At 45.2% G+C, this 18,908-nt stretch overlaps 6 protein-coding genes across 10 annotated transcripts; 3 read left to right on the top strand and 3 right to left on the bottom strand.

The window, feature by feature from the left end:
• Positions 1 to 145: 145 nt before the first annotated feature.
• Positions 146 to 1,955, top strand: ONS95_001682 (uncharacterized protein). 2 transcript variants are annotated; one of them, XM_058494890.1, is made up of 4 exons: positions 146 to 396; positions 452 to 563; positions 614 to 784; positions 838 to 1,955. In XM_058494890.1, the coding sequence occupies exons 1-3, from the start codon at positions 174 to 176 to the stop codon at positions 717 to 719; spliced, it is 441 nt and encodes a 146-aa protein (XP_058355200.1). In that variant the 5' UTR covers positions 146 to 173; the 3' UTR covers positions 720 to 784; positions 838 to 1,955. The 2 variants fall into 2 exon arrangements, with proteins under 2 accessions (XP_058355200.1, XP_058355199.1); XM_058494889.1 differs by having other exon boundaries at positions 297 to 396; positions 614 to 711; positions 768 to 1,955.
• Positions 1,956 to 2,366: 411 nt separating this feature from the next.
• On the top strand, positions 2,367 to 3,096 carry SUI1 (Eukaryotic translation initiation factor eIF-1; the record flags this gene model as incomplete). Its single annotated transcript, XM_058494888.1, has 5 exons — positions 2,367 to 2,394; positions 2,566 to 2,640; positions 2,746 to 2,838; positions 2,896 to 3,029; positions 3,082 to 3,096. 5 exons carry the CDS (start codon positions 2,367 to 2,369, stop codon positions 3,094 to 3,096), a joined length of 345 nt encoding a protein of 114 aa, XP_058355198.1.
• An 884-nt stretch (positions 3,097 to 3,980) lies between these two features.
• ONS95_001680 (uncharacterized protein) lies at positions 3,981 to 4,903 on the top strand (the record flags this gene model as incomplete). Its single annotated transcript, XM_058494887.1, has 2 exons — positions 3,981 to 4,200; positions 4,251 to 4,903. 2 exons carry the CDS (start codon positions 3,981 to 3,983, stop codon positions 4,901 to 4,903), a joined length of 873 nt encoding a protein of 290 aa, XP_058355197.1.
• Positions 4,904 to 5,209: 306 nt separating this feature from the next.
• On the bottom strand, positions 5,210 to 7,953 carry ONS95_001679 (uncharacterized protein; the record flags this gene model as incomplete). Of its 2 annotated transcripts, none has more annotated exons than XM_058494885.1 (4): positions 7,535 to 7,953; positions 6,558 to 7,469; positions 6,276 to 6,447; positions 5,210 to 6,225 (listed from the first exon to the last, which is right to left on the bottom strand). In XM_058494885.1, exons 3-4 carry the CDS (start codon positions 6,289 to 6,291, stop codon positions 5,210 to 5,212), a joined length of 1,032 nt encoding a protein of 343 aa, XP_058355195.1. In that variant the 5' UTR covers positions 6,292 to 6,447; positions 6,558 to 7,469; positions 7,535 to 7,953. The 2 variants fall into 2 exon arrangements, with proteins under 2 accessions (XP_058355195.1, XP_058355196.1); XM_058494886.1 differs by having other exon boundaries at positions 6,276 to 6,341.
• A 504-nt stretch (positions 7,954 to 8,457) lies between these two features.
• On the bottom strand, positions 8,458 to 11,567 carry ONS95_001678 (uncharacterized protein). Its single transcript, XM_058494884.1, has 6 exons — positions 10,928 to 11,567; positions 10,266 to 10,875; positions 10,021 to 10,220; positions 9,338 to 9,974; positions 9,141 to 9,284; positions 8,458 to 9,089 (listed from the first exon to the last, which is right to left on the bottom strand). Exons 1-6 carry the CDS (start codon positions 11,201 to 11,203, stop codon positions 8,812 to 8,814), a joined length of 2,145 nt encoding a protein of 714 aa, XP_058355194.1. The 5' UTR covers positions 11,204 to 11,567; the 3' UTR covers positions 8,458 to 8,811.
• Positions 11,568 to 12,366: 799 nt separating this feature from the next.
• ONS95_015017 (uncharacterized protein) lies at positions 12,367 to 16,748 on the bottom strand. Of its 3 annotated transcripts, none has more exons than XM_058508698.1 (7): positions 15,440 to 16,748; positions 15,162 to 15,284; positions 14,979 to 15,047; positions 14,213 to 14,842; positions 14,084 to 14,157; positions 13,101 to 13,972; positions 12,367 to 13,036 (listed from the first exon to the last, which is right to left on the bottom strand). In XM_058508698.1, the coding sequence occupies exons 1-6, from the start codon at positions 15,929 to 15,931 to the stop codon at positions 13,600 to 13,602; spliced, it is 1,761 nt and encodes a 586-aa protein (XP_058355192.1). In that variant the 5' UTR covers positions 15,932 to 16,748; the 3' UTR covers positions 12,367 to 13,036; positions 13,101 to 13,599. The 3 variants fall into 3 exon arrangements, with proteins under 3 accessions (XP_058355192.1, XP_058355191.1, XP_058355193.1); XM_058508697.1 differs by having other exon boundaries at positions 12,367 to 13,972; positions 15,440 to 15,956; positions 16,075 to 16,748; XM_058508699.1 differs by having other exon boundaries at positions 12,367 to 14,842; positions 15,440 to 15,956; positions 16,075 to 16,748.
• Positions 16,749 to 18,908: the final 2,160 nt, after the last annotated feature.

The raw sequence follows: 18,908 nt of genomic DNA, 5'->3' as shown, positions 1-18,908 counted from the left end.
AATCTGGGTATTGGGCTGGTCTGGATATTCTATTTGTGCATGAAAGCGAGCATATGGGTATCACGCTCAAGATTAATTTATAAAATTACAGCCGAAGGAGACTACCTAGGTACTTATATTTCCCAAGTCTATAGCAAGATGTGGAAGGGTCCAACGTACGGATATATTGGAGAATGGGCAGGTTCTTTGCCAAGCCGGCCTCATCGGCCCCCTGCTTGTGGTTCGGCTACAAACGCTACGTTATTCCGACACTGGCATCGGCTCTGAGGCTCTGTGATTGCACCTTGTGCAGTCCAGAGACACCAACAGCGAAATCACAGCAACGCCCTCGATCTTCTATATCAGATAGAGTAGCCATCATGTCAGCCAAGAAAGATATGAGGAGGGCGGATTTGAGTAAGAGCCCTGTACTGCAGCTTGAGCCAAGTCCATTGCTAACAATGTATCCCAGTAATTCCATTTCAGATGCCTCCATCGAAAGAGAGCTCCAGTGATCTCAGTGGAACTCTTGGGAGCACCTTGCCAATGGCTGCCATGTTTACAAGGAATAAATTCGTTGGGTGGTACGTACAGGTTACGTGGAGTCGGGAGAGCCATTGCTGATGGAAAATAGGGCATCCGTGGTTTTGGCAATCCAGAACTGGTTGGGAGAAAGTGCTGAGGCAAAGAGGACCTCCAGCCAGCCGGCATACTTCTCGGTCGGAATGGGAAGTGGGTAGATTCTTCTTGTGCACACGAACATGGATTGCTAACGATTGATAAAATAGTCATGGCGCTTGTTGTGGTATACTCCCTTTGAGTCACTTTTAACGACCACTAACTAACACTGCATTCTAGACTTATCTACCAATGTTTTTACCTCCCCCAGCAGTGCCTGGCGCTGGTACCGGCACAGAAGCTCCAGCAGCAGCACCCCCCTCTTAAGTGGTATATGATTTGAGGCTGGGTTGTGTATGATAGGGGCGAATGACCTTGAAAATATCTACCAAATGGATGGTCTTGGGCTTGAAAGGTGACACTGGCCGTATGGGCACTCCAATTTTGGAATGTAGGTGGTACTTTATGAGGAGGTCTTTTTTGCAATCAAATTTGTCGTTGCGGACAAAGCAGTGACTTGACTCAAAACCCAACAGAATGCCATTAAGCCATTCTTGTTGCGCTCCTCAAATCTAGGGATGGACGTTCACCTTTAAATATGATATGTAGTAGACCGATCTTAACTAGCGTCAGGACCATCGACTGTCTCGGAGATTCGACGAGTATATTTTTTAGTTGAAGCTAAAGGTCTGCTATGTGTCCGAGTTCACGGAAAGTATAAACAGCTGTATGATTGATGGCATCTAGAACCTGGGCGGAAATATCAGAAGTAGTTTATATGACAATGACAAGAACCAAGTCGCAATGACCCAATAGTTGAGGGGTTCTCGGGTGATAAACGCTGGCGATTACTGTGTATTTCCCTATGATAGATCCAACTCTGGGACAGCACTCGTCAGCTTCGCTCTGAGTGCTGTCCAAGATACGCGCGAGTCTGTTCGCCTTCGCCGCGTGGTGAATGCACTCCGTTGCCAAGAGGCTTCAAAATTTGAAAGAAAAATTGCCTTAGTTCACAGATATTGATACGGAAGTGAATCATGGGGAAAGTCCCGCTCAAGGGCTCAGATAGAGCGGCATAAGCACCAAGCCCAGCCTTGCCTCATACCTAGGTAGGTGTCTTCTGGACTGGAATGGAAAGAGAGGAAATCGATGGGGCGTGACAGTCGACGAAGTCAACCAGTTCTCAGTTCTCGTCACATTTCACGAAGGACAGAGAAAAAAACAGGAAAGCACATGTCAGTGGTGAAAACCCTGATTCATCAAGAGATTCAATATTGAAGTCTATTGAAACTTGAACGAGCTCTTATACCAGCAGCGGCTTCAGCCCTGTTCTCAGCTCAGCCTGAACTCTGAGCAGGTTTTTACTTTCAAGGTTCATTTTATTTGACTGCCTCAGGTGCCAAATAACAGGCTCCCACTCACGTGTCGGGCACACTGTAAGCCTTACCGTGTTAGTCCTAGCTCTTTAGCTCCTTCCGTTTCCAGCGCCCCACCTCCTTGTTAGAAAACCCCTCCAACGCCGCGCTTCCTTGCCCCAACTCAACGTCAACCTCGTTCCATTCCGATCCAACTCCAACTCCAGCACAACACCCATACCCTCCCGGTCAACATCCACACTCCATTCAAATCTGCAAGAACAGCAAACCAGATCACTTCATCTCACCACACCCCCAGACTTTCGCCTTCTGACACAGCGAAACTCTCTCGCTCTATTAACCATCTTTTCACAACAAACCCTGCCCCCAAAGACCCCAGGAACACTCGAGTTTATGTCAATCGAAAATCTCAAGACCTTCGGTGAGTCTTTCCTACCCACCATTGTCTAGTGGCGAGATTGTGCGCATCTCGTATTCAAGACATGAACCAGTCAGGGTGAACTTGCTTCGATGTCATATTATTTTCAGCCCCCCATTCCCTCTTTATATCAGGAGCTCTCAAGGTCGCGCGCTGACAACTCTTGGCACATAGACCCCTTCGCCGAAGCCGACGAAGATACCGGAGAGACCAAGCAGTCCCAAAATTACATCCATATTCGTATTCAGCGTAAGTCCTCTCTTTGACTCTACGAATAGCATAGCTCTTGTGTCCATCATCGACGTCATGCCTACCTGGAAGACTGACCTGCTAACTCGACCTTGTCTACAACAGAGCGAAATGGTCGTAAGACTTTGACCACTGTCCAAGGTCTCCCCAAGAAGTTTGATCAAAAGAAGATTCTGAAAGTCATCAAGAAGAAGTTCGGTTTGTCACCATTCAGCAAGCGCTCATGGCGGCTAGTATACTAAACATCTGAGACAGCTTGCAATGGCACCATCGTGGTTGACACTGAGATGGGAGAGGTGATCCAGCTTCAGGGTGATCAGCGCAAGGATGTTCAGGAGTTCCTCACGGACAAGAAAGAAGGCCTGGAGCTTGATGCCAAGACCATTAAGGTGATATTTGTGGATCCTAGTCACAGCACTGAAAAGCTAACGTCATGTCAAGGTCCATGGTTTTTAAGCCAATCGAATTCTTCCCCACGAGCTGTTAATACGAGGACCTTCGATAGGAGTGTGTTTGCAACAGATCCCTTTCCTTTCAGCTTCTGGCCTCGCCTCGTTTATGACTAGCTTCGACATGGGCGTTTCGATTGATACCCGCGGATTCTTCACGAGAACGCATTGATGACATGGGAATTGGGATGAGATATTTCTTCTTCATTCGGTACTGGTCTTTGCGATTTGTTCTTGTTCGGGATATGTGAGCAACAGTGTTTGGACGCCTCGGCATTCCTCTAGGACAGAGGTCGGCATAGACTCTGATGCCCAATATTATGATCCCATAACCTTATATTTCCATGACACTGCAATTATTGAGCCATGTTCCAAAGGATTGACAGTAAATGTGAGCCCCTGAGTAGGGTGGAGAAGAGGTTATGTTGACTTTTTTGATGGACTTTCTGTATCTCTCCCCAAAAGAGAACCTCGGTCTTTGATGTTGTCTTTCATCCTCGGAATCAAGTTGTTCGGCGAGGTTGGAAATTTCTGATAACTTGTGTATATCGTAGGGTATAAGAGATAACACAAGATACTTACAATATTGTGATCCAAAGTCTGAGCATGTATTATAAGGACGATGTATGATCCATTTGTTCTAAATTGTTCTCTGGATGGTCCTCTGGCCTTATTTGATCTTAAAAAGGCAACAGGAGGTATGGCTCAAGGATGGTGTATTCTGTCTGACGTGCACAGCCGGGGACGGAGCGGAGCTTTGGCCGCCAGTGCCGACCTGACTTCCAAAAAAAAGTGTCTGCTTGCTTTGTAGGGCGAAGCTTGATTTTGCTCGTCGACCTTCACCATCGCCCCCCTCTCTCTTCCCACCGTCTGGCATTACTCTCAGTCATCATGACGCATCTGATCTCATTTCGGCAGCCACTGCCAGTTTTCCGAGCTCCACGGCTCCCCTCCTTTTTTACACGGCGACAGTGCTTCTCCCAATCCTCAATTACCCACTACCAAGACCGGTCAATACAAGCCCAGCGTCCCCGTCAAGCCCCGGATCGTAGTATGAGAGTCGCGTCAAAGGAACTGCAGCAGTACCCTTCTGATGTTGGCCTTCTCGACTGTGTGTGCCCCTCTCGTGTTCCCTCAGTGTACTGACAATCCACATCGTAGATACCTTCGTAACTCCCAGTGGCAGCAATGCACCGCGCCTATTCGATTCTCCGTCCTCATTTGCAAAACTTCGATGGGAACATGTCAAATCCCGCCTCCGAGACCGAGTGTCCTTACTAGTCTTGTGGTTTGCCTCGCCCCCGAAAAAGAGCTTTTTTAAGCGCGCCTTGAAACTATCTCGTTCGAAAGTTACTCCGACAGCTGTCGCACTCCACAGGCAAATGTATACAAGCTTTGCCGAGGGAGATGTTACTACTTTGCAAGCACTGTGCGCGGATGGAATATTTGACAGCTTTCGAAATCGGATAGGCAATAGGCAACGGGGCGAGAAGGTGGTTTGGGAGCTGGTGAAATACAACAAGGGGCCAAAACTGGTTTCTTACAGAGCTGCCAGGTATCCAACAGATGGCGGCGCTATTAGACAAGCCGTTGTTCGGATCTCCTCGACACAGAAATTAACGAGGTGGATCCAAGGAAAGGGTGGTGTGTTGGAACTGGTACCAGGATCCGGAAAAGAAAAGGACGTTGAGGAGTACATGGTGGTTCAGAAGACGATACACGACTGGAAGGAGGGCGACTGGCAGGTTTGGGGGACAACTTCGGAGACTACGATAAAAGATCTCAAGGAGTGGGAGAGGAGGAAGAGTGAATGAAAAGGGTAGGGCAACCACGTGCCGATGTGTTCAATCAGCATTGTATACTAGAGACTGTTAAGCTCGGAGAAGAGTGTATAATATATGTATATGTCCAAGAGGCGGAGAATATATTTGAACAAAGTTAAATAGTGGCCCTGGTCAAATGGTCAAGCAAGTCTACTAGAACCAGAGGGACTACAACTTCTAAAACAAGAACAATACCACTCTAATCACAATCTACACCACACTCTGCCTCCGCCATCACTATCATGGCCATAATCGTTGCTGGTTAAGCGCGCTAAGCTACTCCAGCCAGTCGACAACTCAAAAGAATTTTCCTTTGTGGTCAACAGTGACAAGACCTGTCTGGGGATGATTTTGGGTTTGATCGTCGTTGGTATATTGAGAGGCACCGCCTGTCCCACGAGCAAGGTACGCTGGGCGATCAAGAGCGTCAAACCGGTGGCCTCTGATCCTGGCCTCAAAAAACTGGTAGGTGAGTCTCACAGCCAAGGCACCAAATCCCCAGAGCAAGCCACCAACAGGCGCAGCAACAAAGGCTCCAAACGCGCTCCAGTCGTTACCATACAAGCCTCCTTCTAACAGGATGAGCTTAGCCCCCTGTAGAGCGTTGCCGAAGTAGATAGTTCCGAAGATGAAGACGGACATAATGCCTCCCAGTCCACCAACAACCACCTCAAAGCCTTTCCACCAATAGAAGCGGTCGCTCAATCCTAAGATCAACACCGGAATGGTGGAAGCTGAGAGGAGGTCCGATATAAGGTAGATTTGAAGGATGCTTGGTGCTCTCAAGGCAATGACCACTATTGGGAAGATGATGAGAATCACTGCTCCACGAATCCACCAGATGCTAAGTTTATTGCGGAAGAGGTCGTTGGAGGCTGTAGAAACCATGGCAGACTGGAAGCTGTCAAAAGCGGCTGTGCTGAGAGAGACCACCATCACGAGTACGATCCCAACTGTCCAGGCAGGCAGTTGCTCGAGGAGGAGAAAGAAGGCAATACTACCATCCTGTTCTGGATTGGTCGGATCGAATGCACCGGACCAAGTAGCAATAAGGCCAGACATACCAACGAGAGTGAGGATGATCAGAACAGCGACGGCCGCCATAGAAATCCCAATCCAGAGATCCTTGTCAGTCTTGGATGCGAAAGCTCGGATCCAAAAGTTGGAAAGGAAAAAGTCGTTTGTCAAAATTGCGACTGGAAGAATGTAGAGGAGTTGCCAGCCTAGTAAGCTGGGCCTAGTGAGGCCAGACGAGTCAACAAGGGATTTTTCTATCTCTGTCTCAACGCCAACGGTGATGGTAGCTATGATAACTGGAGGGGAATGTTAGCAAGTGTCAAGCAAATATGGCGTTAGTGCTTACTCAATCCGACAACCATTGCACCTTGAATGTTGTCTGTGATAAAGGAGATTTTGAATCCTCCTAGAGCTTGTGGTTTTGGGTCAGCCAAGAAGCAAACAAATACTTGGGTTTCTCTTATTACATGTATAGATAGTTGTAACTGCACACTCTACAATTACCATGGGGAGTCCGTCTATACTAGAGTCAGTACCTGCATAATGGGGCACTGCAGAGATGTGAACGCCAAAAGGTCTAGGCCAAGGCTGGGTCGTGGTCAAAATGGGACATTCGAAAGGAACTTACCCATTCCTGTAAGAGCTGTCATGATTTGTTGCAGAGCAGAGAGTTCCGCAACCATGTAGAGGAACATGGTCACGAGTGTGAGGAATGACAGGTAGAGGGCTGTAATGATGCCATAGCGTTGTCTCGTCCACTCTGTCAATACAAAGCCCTCTGGGCATTTCTTTCTTATGATAGGGCCGAGTAGGGCAAAGACCATGAGAGGCGCTGCAGAAGCAACTGCATAAACCACAACTCCTTGGACACCAGTAATGGTTGCAAGCTGAGGATATGCAAAGAGGATACCGGATCCGAGGGCTGCATTTTTCAAGATGCTCACATTAGCTCCATGATCTTGCAGGGGAAGGATTTTCAAAGCGGCAGACACTTCCCCACGCAAGCATTATCTTGAATCGGGTGGTCACGGTACAATCTCAGCTTCATTTCCACAGAACCAAAGATCTCTCCCGTAAGAAGTTGGATCACTAGCAACTGTTTCAACTCTGCGCCCGTAGTGAAGCCGCGCCAGTCCTCCTGGAAGAATCTTCACTGAGAATCAAGTGATAGCAATGTGATCAAAACAGAAAATTCCAGGAGGACCAGCGGTGTTGACAAATACGAACCTCTTCACTGCCGATTCCCTTTGTCTCGAGCACTTAGATAGATTGCTTTGCTTTGCGTCTGCTTTGTGGGTTGTTTCAAGGACTGCCGCACTTTGATCCCAATTTGGCTTTCGCGCGCGAGTACTACTAACCAGACGCAATGAAATTCAAGGCCAGAGGTAACGCTTTATTATTGGTCAGCACATGTTAATGCTTTGGGAGTTGGATCCCGTCGCAAGAAAATCGTCTCAGAGAGGTGCAGAGAAAATTTGCGACACGCTATATTTGGGGGATCCTAACCAGTTTGCGTTCTGTTTGACGAGAGATAATCGCCCTGTCTCGAAGTCAGAATCGCTTCAATGGGGACTGTTTGTTATGGTGCACATAGAGGCGGAATACCTTGGACTGGTGTCTTAAATTCCATGCAATATAGCAGCCAAATACCCTTCGCATAAATCAGTAAGCTAGCTTCTGTGTATGCGACTGAAGCCTGTTTCTACGCACAGGAATGCACCATATGACAGGTAGATGATTGCATTGCTTGCTTGGGTGGACGGCTGACCCATTCTCGGGATGATGATGGGTATGGGGAGTTGGCGCGAAGTATGGTGTGCAAGAGGAAAGGAGAGATAGCTTTAATCTGTACTGGTGAGTGGTAAATTGGTTTCTGGGAAGAATTCAATGCGCAATCTGCCGATTCGTGCGGACGCTAGCTACTCTATATGAGATGCAGTGTTCGGTAGAAATCTTGATCGTGATCTGGCGAATGTGGGAAAGAAAGATGAGGATTTTAGCAGACAAGAAAAAGGAAGTACGGTAGCAACGCACCTCTGAAATCTATTTAATCTAAATTACCTATGAGTGCAATAGGTACCTTAGTCCTGTTCTGCCCCTCCCGATGCACTAGAACACACAGGGCAAAGGTCCATTAGCTGGCGCCGGCCAGTGCCGGTGTCTACGCCTGTCGTGCTGATTATTACCTAATTACCCTCCGGATAGCGAAAAGTTTGTTCTCTCGGCTGACTTGCCACTCTCATACAACGGAAGGAATAGGAACGGGAAAAGGAAAAGGGTCCAGACTCCAGAGGTGCCGATTTCAGTTGGCTCACTGAAGCATCTCTACGGATAATCAATTGCCGACAGGCTTTGCTCCTATCTATCCGGACTACTACTGAAGCTCCCGAACCGTCTCTTAAGTTAGGTACTGTTGCACTGAGGTAAGTCGCCTTGTTTCATTATCAGCCGCTATCACTTGGACATTTTTAGCGCACGATCCTCAAGGGATTGCATCCAAGTTAATCATTAATAGAAATCAATAAAAACTTGATAGTAAATCTCAGCTGCTTCGAAATATTATACGTCTCTCGGAGTAGAAACTCTTTCTAATTTTATACTTCTTATTATCCAACTTCGTAGAAGGCATCTCTTTCAAGCGAATCCCAAACGACGCTAAACTGTCCCATAGCGGTTGATGGAATATCATCGGGACGCAAGCACGTTAGCCTGGCTACCAAAACATCATGTCTAGGTCGAATATCTGTGTTTGAACTATGCCATGATATATCAGGATTAGGATCTTGGTCATTCCAATCCAATACCTGATGATAGTAGTGTACATTACTAGCTGCCATGCTGACTGTTCGTTTCTTCCCTCTTTCCCACAGACCCCTAGCAGATCAGTCATCATCGAATATCTGATAAGTGTTCTGCAGTATCGTGTCAATGACACGAACCTGCCAACCTGCGTCTTGAATATTAGGTCCAGTATTTGCACCCATGAGGGTAGGTCCAAAGACGATCGCCAGGTTGCTAGCATTCATGCGATTCGAGGGTGAGTTCTCCTGTACGCGATTCAAGTGAAGTGTCAAAGCCCTCAGGGTTGCGTAATTTGGATCTGGGAGGCTGTTGATTATGGCGTGCAGCGAGTCCCGACGAACAATGTCATCGTCATTTTCTAAATTTCTTAGTTGGATAGAGCAGACGCGACTTAGCGGTGAATACTAACTAGCTGCTTCGATGAACCCGGCATAATGCTCGGCCGTTAGCAGAGGATCAGGGAGATCACGGAAAAACTGCTTCAGAAGGCCAGCAACGCTATTGACATCGTGGAAAAAATTTGCAGGGTCACGAAAGTCCACCTTTGAAGCGTCTATGTGCAGATTAGCTTGCTGTTTCGCCGAAAACCAAGACTTGGAGACTTGCCATTATCAAACATAGCTTTGATTTTGTTCACATGCGACGACGTCCCTGACAAGCGATATATCCCTTCAACTTCCAAACCGAAAAGATCTACAGCCTGGATACATTGGTAGACAACCATAGGTACGGCCGATCCGTCTCTCTCAAATAGTTGCTCGAGGCTCAGTCCGAAGACCGGCTTCAGTGGAGGGAGATTGACCACACTGAGGGTTGATGGTGGTTGCGAGTATGGGTTCTGGGCTGGGAGCGCCTGTAGAGGCTGTTGAAAGCTTTGTTGAGATGGCTGTGGTTGCGTATTTTGGAAGGGAAGTGTTGATAGTTGTGGAGGGCCGCTGGAGCCAATCGAGCCAGACCCATAAGAAGCGCCATTCCCTGGCCCACGAGATGGTCCTCCGCCCTGCATGACTCCAAATTGCTGCATCGACGGACCCTGGCTGAAACTACGTTCATGCTGTGGAGCGGCTGGCGAAGATTGTTGGTTGAACGATTGAATCGCCTGTCGTGCCTGTTGTGGGGGTTGTGAAATATTCAGAGCTGGAGGGGGTCCTTCGGTCCGCGCCCCGAACGACGTTTGAGGGTCTGATTGACGCTGGACCGGGGTAGCCATGGGTTGTGTATTGTGAGAAGGGGGGTTCAACACCTGGCATGTTTTAGTCTCGCACGATAGAGAGATAGAAGAGGCTTACCGGATTTTTCTCATACTTGATTTCTGAAGTGCGGGCAGGGACTTTGTTGGCGAAACTACTGATGTAGTTACTAAGATCTCTCTCGTTGTTGATAGCATACACAGCTTCACGTAGACTACGGGATTGGTTTGCAGTCTCGTTGCTCTTCGACGGGCTGACGTTGAGTCCGTTACTCAGAAGGAGCTTTTCGTTGAAAGATGCTGGTCCAGTCAGTCTCAGCTATCATAGACGGATTGATCACATACCAAATTTCTGCATCTGCAGTGTTAATGCCGAATCGCATTCCTTGATCAGATCCTCGAGGGCCTGGACAGCATCGGGTCTCGTCTTGGACAGAAGTTCCGCCTTTTGACTCTGTGCTGCTTGTACTTTTGCCGCATAATCTTCATCGGCAGCTCGCAACTTCCTCAGGAGGTCTTCCTCATGTTGCTGAGCTGATTTGGGGCCTTTCAGACCAAATTTCTTGCCTTGTTGGCGATCTCCAGTCTTTGCTCGATCATAATCTTCTGCCAACGAATCATACTTAGCTTTGGACTTTCTCATAGCTGCCTCCGAATCGGCCACTCGCTGCTCTGCAGTGAGCCCGGTCGCCTTCCAGTGCTTTCGCCCACGCTCTATACTCGACGCGATCTCCAGAAGGTCTTCGTGCATCTGGTGTAGCGACGTCGCGAACTGTGCTCCATTGTCCGACATTCGTTCGTGGATATTCGTAACTTCCTCGTAAGACTGTAGAAAGGAGCCATGCCGATGCTCCGGTCTCCTGATATTCTCGGCCGTTATTCGACAAAGTTTTTTGAGTCCATTCGAATGCTCTTCTTCTAATGTGGACCGTTTCTTAAGAAAGGTCGCGAATTCCTAAATTATGTCTCAACGTCGATACTGGGCAATTGGCACCAGGAAGAACTACCTTTGCCGATGCTATGCTCTGCTTTAGACGATTCAGTAAGGTGGAAACTCCAATTTCAGAATTGACAACATCGCGGACGGCCTTCGCATTTAGGTTGGGCTGGATAGGTGGAGGCGCAGCAGTTGTCATCGACTCGCCATTGTTCACAGAAGAAACATCGTCACCATTGGCATTCGGAGCTGCTCCAAGCGACATACTACCGGCCCTTCCGCGCTGTTGACTGGCAAATTCAAGGGGGTCCGAGAGCAATCTGTCGGGATTGTTGTCATCGGCCATTTTGGCAAGAGGAGATGTGGTGGAGGGGGATGTGAGGCCGAGGCTGAGGGTCCTGTCGCACCTCAATTGTCATTAAATATCTCTCTTTACTCTTGGGTTGAGGCGCCACCGCCTGTACGTTCTATCAGGAACAAGAGCAGAGTTTGCTTGTGGTTTGGCGATGTCGCAGACGTGGTATTCTTGAGGTCCTGAGGTTGGTTGGAACAGGGCATTGGTCTACAGTACGAGGCCAGCAGGCTAGTGGCGCAGTTCCCGTCTGCTCGACTCCCAGCTGGATGTGAGTGACCGAGGATGACCTACTAACTGCTCAACCAGGTATAAGTAGGTTAGGATTCTAGAAGTAAGAATATAGACTTGCGAGGCCACTCACGAGCAATCCTAAGTCTAGCAAGCGGTCTACAGTACAGTGTCAAGAAAAACTGTGCCTAGGTATCTTTGCCCTCCCGGTTCGCTCACATTCCACTCATGTTTACTTCACGACGTCACGTATCTTGGTAGAAGTTTCCTCTTGCTTTATCCTGAAATCACGCATTAAAGTTAAAAAAAACCCAGAAGAGCCGGAATCTTCTTGTCCATTTGTAGTACATCTATAGGACTTCATCGGATGAAATCATTCGACCTCGTAAAGAGCACTTAGATCCTCACCGCGACAGAGACCCTTTCGCGTGGGTCTGATTACTAGTCGTCGTCGCAGTCAAGGGCTTGATGCAGACAAATTCTCACAAGATGGAATCCTCCACTGTTTGATTCCTGTGCGGGTTGGCCCACAACCCGTCCCCTATTTGGCTTATTTTCTCCATTGAGCTGTGTACGGTTAGGTCGGAATCTGACCATAACTTGTCGAGCATGTAGGCACATCAAGATGCCTTATCGATTCCATTTCAAGTTCAACCTGACTGTCGGACTAGCATGTTATTGCTCCACTAACGCCAGTCATTGACTCCTACATTTGTTCTGAACACAGATGCACATTTTGATGGACTGACCTGACTGAACTCCATGGGAGCTCTCTATTCTTATCCGTCTCACTCCCAAGCCACAATTGCGTGCAACGGGCCAGTAAGTCATGTTAACAGTAATGTGGCCACCAAAGATAACTTACAAATGGCAGTGCTCAATCGAGGCGCAAATAGAAGTACAAGTACACCTCACAGAGTGCCGGAAACCATGGTTTAAATTTAATCCATGGAAGCAAAGAGGCACAACTCAGATCGAACGAAGGGCAATGAGGCATTCGCTTGGCTGAACCTGAGTCGGGAGAGTAAACGAGCTGCATGTTGTTTTCTTGGAAGACTCATCTTCTTGGGAGGGCTTGTAGGTATATGTTAAGCTTCGTTAAACTCGCATCCTATTCTTATGTCATTGAAACAACGTTTCCTCCAAACTACAGTCCACGGTACACTCTCCAGTCTTCTTTCCATCCAATCCAGAACATCTACTCCCGCCTAACAGCACGAAACCGTGAAATGAGTCTCTTCAAGACTGCAAAGTGCGTGGCGCTAGAGTTTACGCCATGGAGCAGCTTACAAAGGCGGCCGAATGTCATGATAACAATCAGTAGAGAAACGACAATAAAGGCAGAAGCGATGTTTCCCGTGGGATCGGATAGTCATTCAGCCTAGGGTCAGCCACATCAGGCTTCCACAGCTGGCAAGTGCAATGATCAAATGCGGCTATGCAGCAGGCAGGAGTATCTCAGTCGGCCAGTAGAGGATACGACTGGCCAGCCTGCTTCATACCATCAGCAACGCTGTTGCGCCATAGGCCGAGAGGAACAGAACGACAGTTTGTCTGGTCCAACTTGGTGTAGGTGGCCTGGGGTTGAGAGTGGCTCTGTCGGCAGCAGACTCGTTCGTCAGAAAAAGAAGAAAGGTGACAGGAGTATGAAGATATATACCTGGATTGCAGATAGTTCTATTATTTTTCATAGTTCTCCTCTGCCCCATAGCGGCTAATCTTGGTGGCTACGATCTATGTGGCACTCGCTCAGACTCGTTAACGCAGTCTTTCCATAAACACATTAAGTCTCATCTGTGTGGCTGCTTTGCGAATGAGGGTGTAACCCGTAGGCTACGTAAGCAATAATGCAGCGCATATGTTATTGCATATGCCCTTTTTCTGTTTGGAAAAACATCATCGCTGTTTGGTAGCCGCTGATTCGTGGTCCAATTACTCTTTAGCACAGGCTCGACTTGTAATAGCACAGTTCATACGTGTACAGCCAAGTGCGGTCCTGTCGTTTTTCGCGGTTTGATTGAGGGCTGTCTCATCGACCATCGAGACACTGTCGATGTGTTGCAACCAAGGGCAATTGCGTACAAAATCCAACACTGATATGACCAATCCATCTGCCAAGCCCGACGGGAGGTTGCTGTACTTGAACAGTGCCGGGGAGATTACACATTGCCAGACATCGCTAGCATCCTCACGTATTCCGCTTCCTTGTACCTCACGCAATACCCGTTCTTCCTGAAGAACTCAAGATCTAACACTTCGAGATTTGGGCTTCGTTTCTCAAACAAATGCAACAGGCTTGTTGTGGAGTAGCATCCCACTTCCCCGTAGATGGGCGAGTCAAACCAGAAATTACCGGTCTTCAGGCAGTAAGTATATGCTGGATTATGTCGCACATGGCATTCCCTCCCTTGAGGGAGAGTGAAGCTCCAATTGCGTTGTTTCACGAGATATTCGGCGAATGACCCGTCCTGTGGGTGCTGGAAATCATGGAAAACTCGGTCCAGTGAATGATTTTCGACCAGGAATTTATCTCTGGGTGATCCAAGTGTTAGCAAATATCGCCGCTTCCAGTGCGTACGGAAGTGTGCAGCATAGTACACGAGCGATAACGGAATCCATATAGCAGAGCAGAATACCACATACAGATTGAATAGAGTCGCAGAAAGATCGAAATTCAACGGTGTCGGTGCCGAAGGAGTGCACAGTTCCGAGCCCAGCTGCACATTGGTCAGATAGTGACTGGTAAAGGTGGTGGGGAATCCGACTTCTTACATTTTGTAATTGTGAGCAACGACTGTCCCAAGACTTTTGTTGCAATTGGGGATGATCCCAAACACGTCGTCGGGACTCTACATTCAGGCCTACTAGATCCTGGTATTGGGAAAGGGAATCAAAGGCACTCGGCTCGTAGGTGGTTGAGCCTGTGGTAACGAGCAAATACTTTGCAGTTGCACAGCCAGGATCTGAAGCTGCCATGCTCCGAATCACCCAGTCTGTTGCCAAAAAGCTTTCATCTTTTCCGTCCTGAGTTGGGATGACGATATCCTTGGGTATCTCAACGTGTATAACTCGGGCATCAAGAGCTTCTGTTACCAACAGGCCAAGCTCGGGGAACATAACTCTATCTGACTGGTATACCAAAGCTCTCCAACTCGGGTTGTGCTGTGCTTGGAGAGATCGCAGAGTGGCTGATAGTCTAAAAAGACGATCCTCTGCATTGGCGGGAGAGGCACGAATAAGCACACAAATATCTGGCTTCCTTTCCGGGATAATGGAAGCTTCCTTGTCGCGCGCAAGGCTCATTTCAGTGGAGATGTCTGCCCATACGTGCTCCTTCTGTGAGATCTTTAAAGCGTTCTTCATAGCGATGCCATATCCGTCGCCAAACTGAGCGCTAGGCTCCTGAATCGCAACACGTCTGAATTAGTAATTGAGTTCTATTGACCTGGGGGGCATATGATATCCGAGGGGAATATGGGCCGACACTATAGCTTTGGGATAGCAGAGAAAAGACGACCACCAAGAAAGTCACACCTACAATGGCGTTGCCCTCACCCCACTCGTTCAATGCATTTACGAAGAAGAAATTCTCCGAGCCCATCGGATTCTGCGATGATCGTATATCAGTAAGTACTTGATTGCAGCATGGCCTGGTACTATTGGGGGTGCATTTTCACTTGATAGCTATTGTGAGCAGGTCTCCCCTGTCTGAACAACGTACTGGTTCTGCTTTTATCTTCCGAAACATCTCAACGAGGTGGTTTTGCCATGTCCTGGGATGACAAGTCGGTAGTGCCACTGCTAAGTGATCGGTGGGATGTCTAGGAGTAGTGTCCCAACATGCCTGAAATATTATGGGTTAGCTACTATCTTCACAAAATTCCCAAAGTCGACTTTTTGGGCTCAAAATGGCGTATGGTTATCTCGCTCTTTTGGTATATATCCATTGAAATCACGAACTGCAGTGCGTAAAAGTGCTTTCCGAACAAGACGACTCACCAATGTCCCTCGATGATAAACTCGTGCCAATTTTTTCAAGGACGAAAATAATGCATGATCACGCCCACCAGCATGAGGCGCAAACTCGTTAACAGCATCTGGCGGGTGTCCGACCCAAGCATCTGGGATCCTGTCACTTCCCTCCCCCCAGCGTGTCTCTATGATGTCCATACCGCCGAGACCTTCCTCAATGGCCCACTGCCGGAATGCGGCGAACATCTTGGGGCCAATGTGGCCGATGTGTGCTGGGTTGTACACCACAAACTGAACCTTCCCATTCGATCGAATATACTGCGGATGTCTGAAAAAAGGCAGAAGCCATTCGAAATGCTTTCTCCAAGCAACGTGTAAGCCATAGTCTTGTGCAATCAAGACTTTGCCATTGCCTCCTGATCCATCCCACCTGGCAGACCATGGCTCATTCGCCCAGCTCAGCATGAAAGGAATATTGGGCTCGCCGTCTTCTACCATTTTTTGAATTACATGCTCCATCACCGGGCGACCAGCAAACCAATAGCTAGGTTATCAAGCGAGTCAGCAGCTATCCCAATTGGACTGTGCTAGGAGGGGATGAGATATGTCTTTCCAAACTCTGAAAATTAGGAGCAGAAGCAAAGAGCACCCTCGTTACCTACTGGTGAAAGACTGCGCCGTAAAAGCCGTGCTCGCGAAGAAAACGGCCCTGGCGCTCCCTAGTACGGAATTCGAGGCCATTGTAAAAACCGATTGACTCATGTGGTCTAAGTGTTTCTAGTCCAAAGGAGTTATGTGTCACCTTTTTGACATTGACCCATTCGGTAAAGTTCTCTCCGTGCAATCTGTTGTTGTCCTCAAAAACGTAGTACTGTGGGAATATGTAGACAAGCGGCTTGAGAGAGTAGCTCCCGAAAGCCTCAGCTGCATAGTTCTTGCTAGGAACCGGAGACTTTTGGTGCTGGAGATACGGAATAGAGGACTGATGAAAATAGAGTAGGCTAGTACACAGCGAGAGGATGCTTAGAATCGCGAGCTTCTGGATGTAGCGAGAGCACTGCAGCACCATCATTGCATTATGAAAGGAGGGGGCCGAGTAGACTTGGTGCCAGAGCTACCGTACATCGAAATAGACGCTTGCAGATACGGCAACGACTTGTGACGCTGTCCCGAGACTGGCTGAAAAGATTGATAGAACGTTAAAGGAGAGGCGTAAAGGTTGCGAGGCTTACCTATGTTTGTTATTCTGCAGTCACTGACCGCTTTACCTTGAAACGAAAATAGTGGAGTGCTAATCGTCGGCGTAGCCCCCCCAGAGACCCATACTACTACTAACCCCCCCTCTGGTAGTCGGTGGAATACCTTACGGGAATTAGCCTAGAGCTTTCTACGGTAAAATAACTATTAATAATAGGCTATTAAGCGAAGAGCGCTAAAGCTTCTATCCTATTTATTTATAGTTAGGTAGCAAGAGCCTAAAAACCGGAGTTAATATTAAATAACTAATAGCTACTATTAAAATAGAAAATAACTAGAAATAAAATTTACTAATATCTTATTTAAACTAAAGATATATTAGTATAGTTATTCTCTGAAAAAATAGTTAAGTTATATTATTAGATTGTTATAATAACTATTATTTTAAAAAAACTAAGATATTCTATTATATAATAGTTATACTATAGTTAAGCTTATATTACTATAGAATATTATAATTAGTTATTTCTAAATATTAAAAGCTAAGAAATAATAAGTATAATTATACTATAATAGTTTAATAACTATAGAATTATTAATATAGCGCGATTATAGACTTTATAGTTATATATTAATAACTAGATACTAAGTACTACTAATTAATTCTACTAACTAAAGATAATTATATATAAATAATTAAGAGTTAAATTATATAAAGGATCTAGCTACTATAGACTTCTAGTTATATTATTCTTACTCTTTAACTTCTCTTACTTTTTATCTGCTTTACTTAGTACTAAGTGTAATTTATTAACTAGTACTTAGCTTTTTTATCTAATACTTAACTATACTTATTAATTAAACTTATCTTCTTATATAAAACTATCGCTTAAGAATTATAGATATCGAATACTAGCGCTATATAAGCTTGTCCTAGGTTTAGTATATACTTAGTAAGTATATTATATATATATAGTATACTCTTAGCCTTTAATTCTAAGGGGTAATATTCTTTTAAATATATCTTTTAATATTATAACTTCTACTTAATTAAGTAAGTCTTCTACTAAATAAAAGCTTATTCTACTATTATATAGTAGTTAAGAGTTATATTTATCTTTTAAGTACTTAGTATATATATAATTCTATTACTTTAATTAAGCTTTTTATTAGAACCTCTTAATTACTTCTTAATTCTTAAATCCTTATAATTCTTTTATAATTATATTTACTTTTCTAACGAATCTAAAATCTAGATAATTACTTAGTACTAATATTATATACTTAAAACTATATTAGTAAAAAATTCTAGCGCTAAGTGTATATACTACCTGCTATTTTCGCTATTTCCGCTGTTTAACGGCCTCTTACGCTTAAAGTAGCTTTAAAATATAAGAGGCTACTATATATTAGCTTAAAAAATAAGAGGCTGCTTTATATGCCTTAAGCGCCCTCTATAAGACCTACTTTTATATATAAGCTAGACCTAATTAGGAAAGATATAATATTTTTAATTAAAATTGAAAACTAAAAGTTAAGTTTATTTTTAGATTTTAAACTAACTAAAAACAGTTAGACTAGCGTAGATTTTAACTAAGAATTTAAAAAGACCTGTACTTTTTATATACGTCCTTAAAACTAGTCTCGCTATATAACTACTAGTACTATAAAGATAGAACGTTATATAAAGTACTACTTTATATATTAATTAATAGAATATAAAGATAAAAGTTATCTCTTAAGAATTTAAAGCTATAGAAAAGAGAAAAGCTTAAAAGCTCTTAAAGTTATATACTTTAGAAAAGAAGCTAGCTAAAGTACTTCTTAAAAGGGATAGCTATAGCTATAGCTAAGCTAGCTAGAAGTAAAAGAGTAGTCTTTATACTTTATATATTATATAGTATTATATTATCTCCTTATTTTAAAAAAGCTTAATCTTAAGTATCTATTTAATTTCTTATTATTATTTAACTTATTATAGTTATTAATACTATTTTCTTAAGCTTTTATTTACTTTAAGAGTATAGCTAAAGAGCTAGCTTACTTAGGATATTATAAGTAGAATTCATAGAGCTTATAAGGTATATATTTAAGGTTAAACGCTAGGTACTATATAAGGTTAATATCTCTATTTAACTATAAGACTTTATATAATAGGTTATTATATTACTTTTAATAAGTTAGTATAGTTTCGACTTTTTATTTATTATTACTTATTATATTAATAGGTAGCAAGAGCTATTAGACTTATCCTAAGAGTAAGTTATTTAAGTACTAGTATAGCTTATTAGAGAGAAAG

Source organism: Cadophora gregata (genome assembly GCF_030347475.1).
Source record: "Cadophora gregata isolate MNR1 chromosome Unknown scaffold_10, whole genome shotgun sequence".
Classification (NCBI taxonomy): Eukaryota; Fungi; Ascomycota; class Leotiomycetes; order Helotiales; family Ploettnerulaceae; genus Cadophora; species Cadophora gregata.
Note: the sequence above shows the minus strand (reverse complement) of the source record. Positions and strands in the feature narration are given on the sequence as shown.

What these genes read in the sequence shown, in the direction of transcription:
- ONS95_001682 (XM_058494890.1), top strand. Translation starts at nt 174, where the DNA reads ATGGGCAGGTTCTTTGCCAAGCCGGCCTCATCGGCCCCCTGCTTGTGG. An exon ending in TATGAGGAGGGCGGATTTGA is followed by an intron (nt 397 to 451) that starts GTAAGAGCCCTG and finishes AATGTATCCCAG; the next exon opens with TAATTCCATTTCAGATGCCT. An exon ending in AGGAATAAATTCGTTGGGTG is followed by an intron (nt 564 to 613) that starts GTACGTACAGGT and finishes GATGGAAAATAG; the next exon opens with GGCATCCGTGGTTTTGGCAA.
- ONS95_001678 (XM_058494884.1), bottom strand. Translation starts at nt 11,203, where the DNA reads ATGGCCGATGACAACAATCCCGACAGATTGCTCTCGGACCCCCTTGAA. An exon ending in AGAGCATAGCATCGGCAAAG is followed by an intron (nt 10,876 to 10,927) that starts GTAGTTCTTCCT and finishes GACATAATTTAG; the next exon opens with GAATTCGCGACCTTTCTTAA. An exon ending in TCAAGTATGAGAAAAATCCG is followed by an intron (nt 9,975 to 10,020) that starts GTAAGCCTCTTC and finishes AAAACATGCCAG; the next exon opens with GTGTTGAACCCCCCTTCTCA.
- ONS95_015017 (XM_058508697.1), bottom strand. Translation starts at nt 16,484, where the DNA reads ATGATGGTGCTGCAGTGCTCTCGCTACATCCAGAAGCTCGCGATTCTA. An exon ending in GTTGCTCACAATTACAAAAT is followed by an intron (nt 14,158 to 14,212) that starts GTAAGAAGTCGG and finishes ACCAATGTGCAG; the next exon opens with CTGGGCTCGGAACTGTGCAC. An exon ending in TCTGCGACTCTATTCAATCT is followed by an intron (nt 13,973 to 14,083) that starts GTATGTGGTATT and finishes TGGATCACCCAG; the next exon opens with AGATAAATTCCTGGTCGAAA.